Source organism: Cricetulus griseus, chromosome X (genome assembly GCF_003668045.3).
Source record: "Cricetulus griseus strain 17A/GY chromosome X, alternate assembly CriGri-PICRH-1.0, whole genome shotgun sequence".
Taxonomy (NCBI): domain Eukaryota; kingdom Metazoa; phylum Chordata; class Mammalia; order Rodentia; family Cricetidae; genus Cricetulus; species Cricetulus griseus.
The window spans coordinates 58,827,023-58,837,508 of record NC_048604.1 but is presented as its reverse complement, the minus strand read 5'-3'; the positions used below and the strand labels follow the sequence as shown (position 1 = coordinate 58,837,508).

Here is a 10,486-nt window from a genome sequence, read left to right as displayed (position 1 = left end):
GGACTTGGTGAGGAGAACTGAGGTTTCCCACAGGGGAGCCTGCCTGGGCTCTGCTGGCTGTCAGCGAGGCAGGCCCAGTCCTGTGTTCCTCTATGGAGAGAGCAGTGTCCTTAGGCTGAAATGTCACCTTTCAGCAGTGACTAGGAAGTGGGTTGCTGCTCCAAGCTGTGGAAGTGCTTGGGATGTTACAAATGGTTGCTAAGACAGAAAGTAATCACAATGTACATATCACAAGTGTGCTGAAGACACTGCATTGTGCTCACATTCCCTTAAATATTGTTCCCAAACGTGCTCAGCCCCTCCAGCTGGAAACTCTGGGAAGAGGCTGACACAGTTTTATGAAAAAGACGTGAGGGGGTAGAGGGGGTTGCAGGAGGGGAAAGCAGCCTTCAGTTAAAAAGATCAGCCCTCAGTTTCAAGGTCAGCTTCAGGCAGGCTGGCCTCAGGCGGAGTCAGGGTCAGAGGGAGGAGCGGCCCCAGGGCAGGGACTGGGGGTGCTCTACATCTCGTTCAGGTCCAGCAGGGTCTGGTCCAGCATCCTTTGTGTACAGAGGTGCTCCTCTTTGGTGCACTTCAGCTTATCTTCCAAGTCATCGATGGTCTTTTCCAGTTTGGCTACCGATCTTTCAGCAAACTCGGCACGAGTCTCTGCCTCCTTGAGTTTGTCAGTGAGAATCTTTATCTCCTCTTCATACTTGTCTTCTTTTTGAGAATACTTTTCTTCAGCAGCACTCAGACACTTCTGGTCCATCAGTCTGATCTGCTCATCCATCTCTCGGCAACGGGACTCTGCCAGCTCGGCTCGTTCCTCCTTGCGTTCCAAGTCTCCTTCAATAATCACCAACTTACGAGCCACCTCTTCATACTTCCTATCTGCCTCTTCTGCAATGTGCTTGGCTTCCTTTAGCTGGATTTCCTGGAGTTCCATCTTTTCCTCATCTTTTAGAGCTCGGTTTTCAACCACCTTCATTCCTCTTTCACTCTCATCAGCAGCTTTTTCTGCTTCCTCTAGCTTCTGCAGGGCAGTGGCAAGGCGCTCCTGAGCACGGTCCAGCTCTTCTTCAACCAGCTGGATCCTATGGTTCAAGGAGGCCACCTCAGCTTCGGCCTGCTCCCGGGCCAGCCTTTCTCCCTCCACTTCCCGCTGGAGGCGCTCGGCCCTCTCCTTGGCATCATCTGCCTGCTGCTGCAGAACCTGGATCTTGCGCTTCACCGCCTTGATGATGGTGATCCCGGCCGTGGTGCCCACCCAGCTGCTTCTGGAATTCTGTTCCTACCTCCTCCGCTCGGCGTTGTAGCCGCTTCTCCCAATTTTTCCAATTTTAATTGTGTCAATTTTTTCCCATCAAGTCTATTTCCTCATCACTTGAATTATCAAGGAAGATGTTCTAATGACTAATATTTTATGCAATTTAAGATATATAGAATAGTGAAGGATAAAAGCCCAGAGGAAAAAGATAGATCGTAGTGTTATATTATTTTGGATTTATCAAAGCTTGTCTAAGGATTCAGAAAGCAAATTCAGCCACAAGCCCTAGAATCCAGGCACACACCTTTAATCCCAGTAGCCAGGAACTAGGACTCAGGATTAAGAGGCAGAGGGACCTCTCTGAGTTCAAGGTCACCCAGGGATACACAAGAATACACCAGTCTAAAAGATTAACAGATCACACGCCTCTAATCTAAGAACTAGAAGGATATAAAAGAAAGAAGCAGGGCCTTCAGTATTCAGTATCAGGCATTCATTCTCCAGCCACACTGAGGCGAGGCAGCCGTTTGAGACTTGGTGAAGAGCTCATGCGTGGATCAGCCCTTTTGCCCGAGCTCGAGGTAAGAGCTAGTGGCCAACTACTTTGCTTCCCTGATCTTCAGGTTGAACTCCAATATCTGACTCTGGGTTCATTTATTTTTCATTTTACAGTAGACAGGACAATTTAAGTTAAGAAAAACTGACTAGAAACAAGCCAAGCTAAGGCCAGCCATTTATAAGTAATAATAAGCCTCCATGTGTGATTTATTTGGGAGCTGGGTGATGGGCCCTCCAAAAGAGCAAAGAGCAAAAGAGTAAAAAAATACCTACAATCTAGACTATGCACTAGAATACAATATAAACTTTATTCCAGTGGTTCCAAGGATAATGCACCACACAGATATTATTCCAAATTTTCCACAGAAATCAAATCATCTACTGAAAACTTGAGCACAGAAAGAATGACTGTTCCATTCTTCATTTTGACAGAGTCATTTAGAAGAAAGTTAGCAAGAAGACCTGCTTTAGAATGACCATGTTACCATTAGGAAGAAAAATGTGCTTTTTCGGTTACAAATTTGGTTTATTAAATATCTCAGAATATGTCATAAAAATACATGGAGTTTTCCATGAACATAACTGGAAAACAGAAATTATTTTTTTATTTTTTATTAGTTCTAATTAGAAACAAGCTTGCTCCACATGGCAACCCCTTCTCACTCTCCCTCGTCTCCCCCCAACCCCCTACAAGTCCCCCACCTCATCCCCCCTCTGCTCCCCAGGGAGGGTAAGACCCTCCATGGGGGTTCCCCAAAGTCTATCATATCATCCTGGGCAGGGCCTAGGCCCTCTCCTATGTGTCCAGACTGACAGAGCATCCCTCCATGTGGGATGGGCTCTCAAAGTCCCTTCTTACACCATGGATAAATACTGGTCCACTACCAGGGGCCCCATAGAGTGCCAAGGCCTCCTCATTGACATCCACGTTCATGGGTCTGGATCAGTCCCATGCTGGTCTCCCAGACATTAGTCTGGGGTCCATGTGCTCCCCTTGTTCAGGTCAGCTGTTTCTGTGTGGAAATTATTTTTTATCTTTTAAATTTTTCATTTCAATTAAAGATTATTTTACATCCAAGTCTGTCACATCATTTTGGGCAGGATGGAGGCCTTCCCAGGTGGTATCTAAGCTGAGAGAGTACCCCTCCATAGGGAATGGGCTCCAAAAAGCCAGTTCATACACTAAGGATAAATACTGATTCCACTGCCCCTGGTTCAAGGCCCTCCAGGCAGTGTCAAATATGGACTCCCTCTCCTGGCATGGCCCTCAAGTTAGACCAGTCATTAGTTGGCTGTTCCCACAAGTTCTGAGGCACCATCACTCAACACATCTTACAGATAGGGAAAGTTGTAGGTCAAAAGTTTCGTGGCTGGTGTCCCCTTCCCATCACTGGAAGCCTTGCCTAGTTACAGACCATGGGAGTTCCTGGAATTCAGGGCCATTTAAGAGATGATGTGGAAACCTAGTGCAGTGGAAAGTTCCTGGAATCTATAAAGATGAACCTCTCCAGGACTCCTAGTAATGGAAAATAGTAAATTCTTAAAAGAGGAAACTTAAATGACTGAGAAACACTAAAGGAAACTACATTGAAATTTCATTTTACACCTTTCATAATGGGTAACATCAATAAAATAAATGACAGCTCTTGCTGGCAAGGATGTGTAGTAAGCAGGACACTCATCCATTGCTAGTGGGAGTATAACCTTGTACAGCCAGTATGGAAATCAGTGTGGTGGTTCCTTAGGTAGATGAGAACTCATTGACTTAAAATTTCAGGTATACCACTGTTTTGTATATACCCAAAGGATGCTCTATCCTACCATAGAGACACCCGCTCAGTTCAACCATGTTTATTGCTGATTTATTCATAATAGCCAGAAGCTGGAAATAACCTAGATGTCTATCAATAGATGAATGTATAAAGAAAATGAAGTGTATTTATACAATAGGCTATTACTCAACCTTTAAAAATGTAATAACAAAATTTGAAGGTAAGTGATGGATCTAGAAAAAAGTCATCATGATTAAGGTAACCCAGACCCAGAAAGACAAATATGGTGTGGTTTTCACTTATATGTAGATATTATCTGTTAATTCAATGATAAGCAAGCTACAATCCATATAATCACAGTGATTGCATATAGCATAAGGGAATAGTGGGGTTTGATTGATTTCCTTAGGAAAGGAAAATACAATATATAGCTATTGATGGATGAGTGGAGGAACTAGAATGGTTGGATCAAACAGGAAAGAAGAGGAAAGAAGGGGGACATAGGAGGGTATATGGGAAGAGGAAGCTAAACTTAAGTGTCATTTGGGGGGTAGTATGGAATCCTAATTCAGTAGAAGCTTTCATATATATATATATATATATATATATATATAATATATATGTGTGTGTGTATGTGTGTGTTGTGTGTGTGTGTGTGTGTGTGTGTGTGTCACATGTGTGTGTGTGTGTGTGTGTGTGTGTGTGTGTGTGTTCTAAGTGAAATCACCAAATAACTGGGGAAATACAGGCCCAAGTGGACATCTGTCACCCAACGAAACTTCCAGTACTAGGAATGGGTTATATTTAATTGAGTTGCTGGTCAAAGGGGTCCCATGGAACCTCAAAACAAACTAGGCTGTTGCCAAGCCTAGGTTTTTCTCATGCCTAGGTTGAGAAAAAGGCCCCATTGGTAAAGACAATGCTGACACAACTCATGAACATGGAGAAGTTGAGCCAGTGCTTATATAGAGCCTTCATGTTTTTGTTCCAACATCTTTAGTACAGGAAGATACTATGCACTCTATCAAAAGAGAAACATAAACACCAACCCAGATGAGAACTTTCTCACAATGATGTCCTGCCTTTGAGATATGCTAATGCAATGGTAGCACAAAGCTTGTGGGAATGATCACTCAATATCAGATTTGACTTAAGGCCCACTGCACAAGATGGAACCATAACCAGATGGTTCTTTTTTTTCCTTTAAAGCTTTTTACTTTGAGAAATTATGGAAAAACCATACAGGAACACAGACAAGACATGATCACAGAATGTAGATAACACAATTAGAGGAATCAATGCCTGTCAGCTAATGTTGAAGCTGAAGTTCTAGTGTTGACATGATCCAGGGGCTGAAAGAATGGATTAGTATCTTTCTCTTTTCTCACCCTCTTCTTCAACGGAATCCATACCAACCTCCTCATAATCCTCCTCTAGGGCAGCCATGTCTTCATGGGCCTCAGAGAACTCCCCCTCCCCCATACCCTCACCCACATAGCAGCACACAAAAGGCATGCTTGGCATACATCAGATCAAACTTGTGATCTAGGCGAGCCCAGGGCTCAGCAAAGGTTATGGTGTTCCTCAGCATACACACAGCTCTCTGGACCTTGGCCAGGCCTCCACCAGGTACCACAGTGGGAGGTTGGTAATTAATGCCAACCTTGAAGCCAGTGGGGTACCAATCCACAAACTGGATGCTGTGTTTTGTCTTGATGGTGTCAATGGCAGCACTGTCATCTTTGGGAACCACATCCCCATGGTACAGCAGGCAGCGAGCCAGGTATTTACCAAGGCGAGTGTCACATTTCACCATCTGGTTGGCTGGCTCAAAGCAAGCATTGGTGATATCTGCTACAGAAAGCTGCTCACAGTAGGCTTTCTCAGCAGAGATGACAGGGCCATTTGTGGCCAGAGGGAAATGGATGCGAGGGTAGGGTGCCAAGCTGGTCTGGAATTCTGTCAGGTCAACATTCAAGGCTCCATCAAATCTGAGGGAAGAAGTGATGGAAGACACAATCTGGCTAATAAGGTGGTTAAGGTTAGTGTAGGTGGGGTGCTCAACGTCAAGGTTTCTACAACAGATGTCATAGATGTACTCATTGTCTACCATGAAGGCACAATCAGAGTACTCCAGGGTGGTGTGGGTGGTGAGGATAGAGTTGTGGGCCTCAACCACAGCGGTGGAAACCTGGGGGGCTGGGTAAATGGAGAACTCCAGCTTGGACTTCTTTCCATAATCAGCAGAGAGGCGCTCCATCAGCAGGGAGGTGAACTCAGAGCCAGTTTCCCCTCCAAAGCTGTGGAAAACCAAGAAGCCCTGAAGACCTGTGCACTGGTCAGCCAGATTGCGAATTCTGTCCAACACAAGATCAATGATCTCCTTGCCAATGGTGTAGTGGTCACGGTCATAGTTATTGGCAGCATCTTCCTTGCCTGTGATGAGCTGCTCAGGGTGGAAGAGCTGGCAGTAGGTACCAGTACAAACTTCATAGATAACTGCGTTCCAGGTCTATGAACACTGCACATGCTTGCCAGCGCCTGTCTCATTGAAGAAAGTGTTGAAGGAGTCATCTCCTCCCGCAATGGTCTCGTCACTTACAGCCGGATGCCGTGTTCCAGGCAGTAGAGCTTCCAGCAGGCATTGTCTATCTGGACACCAGCCTGGCCAACGAGGATGGAGATACACTCATGCATGGTAGCTGTTATGTTTTTATTAAAAAGAGGAAAAGAGAAAGCTGTGAGATGAGTCATGTTGACTAGTTTATTATATGGCCCGGCAGAGTAGGGAGACTAAGAGAGAAGAGGAACAGGGGTAATGGCCTGGCCGACTGCCATGGCTGGTCGCCATAGAGAGGCAGAGAGAGAGCGCGCATGGTGAGAGAGAGCCAAGAAGAAACAGAGAGAGTAGAGAGGAAGCAGAGAGAGAGAGAGTAGAGAGGAAGCAGAGAGTAGAAAGGAAGCAGAGGGAGAAGTTGGAGCTTTTAAAGAGAAGACTGGGCATGCACACTGAGGTTCCATGCAAGCCCAGAGTCCTCAGCAGGCCGTAATGCATGGCGGGTGACTGGGCGATGACTTAGCAAGTTTTCCTGTGCATGCCCAGACTGTGTCAGGGGGCGGGGTTTGTCTCTTAAGGAGGTAGAGCCGATCTGCGTCAAACCATGAACCTTTCAGTAGCTACGGGTTAGAAGGCAAGGGTGACAAAAGCAGTCACCAGGTCATGGTTACTGTTCCCGACAACTAATGCAATCAACCTGATGGTTCTTGGGTCACCAAGAATTGAAACTAGATAGCCCAGGGACCTAGGGCAAAACCAAATGTTACTGTTATACTAAAGAAATGTAGCAATTAAATGACTCCTAAGGGTATTCAGCTGTAGTGTGTAGATTAGTGCCTTGCTCACCCATCATCAGAGAAGCAACTTCCTGAAGCAGATGGGAATGAACGCAGAAACCCACAGCCAGACATTATGCAGAGTGTGAGAGACCTTGAAATGCTCAGCCCGAAATTGGATGTGTCCATCAAATTTCTCCCCTCATAGCTCAGGGAATAACACTGCAAGGAGAGGCACAAAGAGCCAGAGGATTTGGGGGACTGCAAGCAAACAAGACCTTCTCTGTTCCAGAGGACAGAGGAACATATGAACTCACAGAGACTGAGGCAGCATGCATAGGTCCTGCATGGGTCTGTACCAGATGGGGTCCTAGATACATGCTCTCATCCCCCATCCAGAAGCTATCTGCAATTGAAAATCTCTTACAAATTATTTTTTTCTTCAAGGGAGCCTCATGGGGGAAACAAACAGCTCTTATTGGGTAGGCTGCATGCCCAGCAGCAGATGGCCAATAGAAAACACACTCAATGGCTCATTTGGAGGTTTCCTTCTCATAATGTTAAATTGGGGCTTTGTAAAAATTTTTGTGTTGTTTAGTTTTTTTCGGGGACCCATAAAGATAGCTCTGCTTCATCTTGGCTCATGGTTGCAGAGTTCAAAACTGCCTTTAGTCTTCCAAGGCTAAAGTCAAAAGACCTAAAGGTCCAAGGCACCCACTACTGTAGGATGTTTTGATCTTGGCAGACAATGTCTTATCTAAATAACAACAGACTTGAGCTGAGGTGTGTTTACTCTTGACCCTTAAGGCTGGATAATGGGAAATTGAGTCTAAGGTGTGGTTACCAAATGCTCAGAGGATTAAGGAAAGAAAGTCTGTTCGTTCCTTATACATGATAAAGAAGTCTTTTGTTATGTCCCTCTTTTGGTTGGGGTACTTAATAGTGTTGAAGAATGAACTTGGGGCATCCAGTATTCACTGGATTGCCCTCCCAACTCTGTCCTGTGTCTCTGTCTTTTTCTTAGTGTCTTTACCTGCCTTTTCTCTATCCACACTCCCCCTCTCAGGTACAAACAGGGCAAGTTGGCTGGATCTGACCAAAGCCCATAAAGATGGGATACAACAGATGGCAACTACGACAGATAGCTCCCTCTTCTTTTATCCTACATGTCCTTTGTGTATGTATAATGGGTTCCAGTTTTGTGTTTTTATTGTTTCCTGAGTGTGCAAACAAGTGGTTCTCTGTTACCTCTGTTGCTTGTGCTTTTTCTTGGGCTCTTTTCCTTCTGTTTGTTTGGTTTCTTTTTTTTTCCTGTTCTGTTGTGTTCCTGTTTTGTTTTAGCTTATTCTGTTTTATCTTATTATTGCTATTTAGAAGCCTGATTGTTTTTAATGAGAGACAGAAAGCAAGTAGATCTGGATGCCAGGGGAGGTAAGGAGGAACTGGAAGGAGTAAAGGGAGGGGAAAACCATAATCAGGATATATTGTATTAAAAGTATCTATTTTCAATAAAAGAAAAAATATTCTAAGCTGTAAACAACTGTGGTTATAAACACAGATATTTAGAATATAATTGCGAATCATCCTAAATTAAGAAACTGGCAGTAGTATGCTCTCCTGTAGGGTCCATGACCTGTCACACATATTAGGCTAGGTTTACAGTACCAGATATGAATTCCCATTTTAGTAGCTGTTAGCCCTAGGATATAAGTGATACTATTGTATACTTGAAAATATCTGGCATTATTGTTGTTATTATTTTTAAATAACACACAGATCCCTATTTATGTTGCCCAAATACTCTTGTGTGTGCGGCCACCCATTGAGGCATGGTCAACCTACCTACCATGGTCAACATGCCAAATCCTTAACAAACTCTGTTTTGTTTTGTTTTTTTTTATTGTGGGAATTTGGACTTTTCTCCCTTATGCTGGAATGCTGACTCACTTGACCTTGTATGGGTACTGTGCAGGCAACCACAGCTGTTTTGAGTTCATGAGTGCAATGATCCTGTCTTGTCCTGAAGAAACTGTTTCAGTTCATTCCTCCCCAACCTCTGTCTCAAGCACCTACCATCTAAGGATATTTGGAGAATCTTAATTCATGTAGGAGTTTGAAAAATAAATTCCAAATATGCTATGACCACCTCTTTTACGTTTAAAGCTTGGTATTGGTAGTGAAAATAAAGACTTGCAAATTCTTTTCTTTTCTCAAATACTCCTCAACGTGATTCAATTAACAGTTAGCAAACTTTGATAATAGTTGTGAATTAAATAAACATGCTTCATTGTTCGTTAGCATTTTTGTTAAATTGTGATGCACTAAAGGCACCCAAACTTTTTCTAGCCAGGTTACCAAAATCTTGGTGACTTTTATTGGTGTGATTTGATAGGGAAATTGCTTCTCATCTCAAGTCCTTTCTTCTTCTATTAAGTTTACTTGCTGTTCTTGTTGTGTCAGGAGGAATTTCACATCCCTTTGCAGAATGAAACTTACTGAGCTTGTATTTCTTTTGCCAGATTTATAATTTCTTTTTTTATCCTTGGGGATTGCTTGTGCACATTAGTGGGAGCTGAGTAAACATATCAAGCAAACAAAAAACATTCCCTTTACTTGAGAACTAGGTAACATGGGTACAGTTATCACTGCTAGTAATATTTTATCTCTGGGATAATTTAAAGAATAGCTTTTAATTATGACTAGAGGGCTGAACTTGATAGCATATTAAATGTCTGAACCATTTATAAAATTATAAGTTCCTTTGCAACCATTTTTGGAAGTTGACTTATACGTATCAGTGTTGCCATAAAAGTGTGTTTAAAATACTGTTAATTAAATTTTGCCAACAATATTAAAAACTTGAAGTCACTGTGGCAAGAGAACAGGCCTCGGCATGTATTCCTAAGAAGGCAACACAGCACTTTTTCACCTGAAATTTTAATTTGCAATCCAATATCTTTGTCTAAACAAATGCAATATAACTTGTTCCTATAGATAACATCACAGCTAGATGCTCCAAATTAGATCAAGATCCATCTCAGCGATCCATTAAATACTGCTTGAGGGCTGACAGAATTTCTTTGCAGTTTGGTACTTGACACTGTTGGGCACTTTTCAGAGATTAAAAATAATTACTTACATCTTAGATCTTCCTGGTATATTAGCCCAAACAAATAAGTAAATTTTCATGAATCCCAAGCAACAACCCAAAAGGTAGGGAAGTAATTATTTAAAAGAAAACATTAAGTTTTCTGTCTTGGATTGATTCTGTTTTATACATTTACTTCCCACTTTTATTTTCCCTGAAGGATAGACTATACCCATTATACAACAGGTATGGAGTGTAATTTGAATACTTTGTCAGTTATTTCTTTTTTGTACACCATTACTGAAAACATTTAGCAAGTGATCAAAACCCAAGAAAGGTTATATTATGAAAATATGCTTAAATGGTCTAATGGGAGAGGGAAATGGCATTTAAAGCCCCATGTAAATAAAATAATTCTATGATACCCAGTAGATACTCCTCTGAGACAAATAAGCTTACACAAAGATCCATTTTTCCAAATGTTAG

At 42.8% G+C, this 10,486-nt stretch overlaps 1 protein-coding gene and 1 pseudogene across 1 annotated transcript; both read right to left on the bottom strand.

Moving 5' to 3' along the window:
• Positions 1 to 222: 222 nt before the first annotated feature.
• LOC103164511 (tropomyosin alpha-3 chain) lies at positions 223 to 1,176 on the bottom strand. Its single transcript, XM_027433036.2, has 2 exons — positions 1,109 to 1,176; positions 223 to 974 (listed from the first exon to the last, which is right to left on the bottom strand). Exons 1-2 carry the CDS (start codon positions 1,174 to 1,176, stop codon positions 500 to 502), a joined length of 543 nt encoding a protein of 180 aa, XP_027288837.1. The 3' UTR covers positions 223 to 499.
• A 3,768-nt stretch (positions 1,177 to 4,944) lies between these two features.
• LOC100758525 lies at positions 4,945 to 6,276 on the bottom strand (annotated as a pseudogene).
• Positions 6,277 to 10,486: the final 4,210 nt, after the last annotated feature.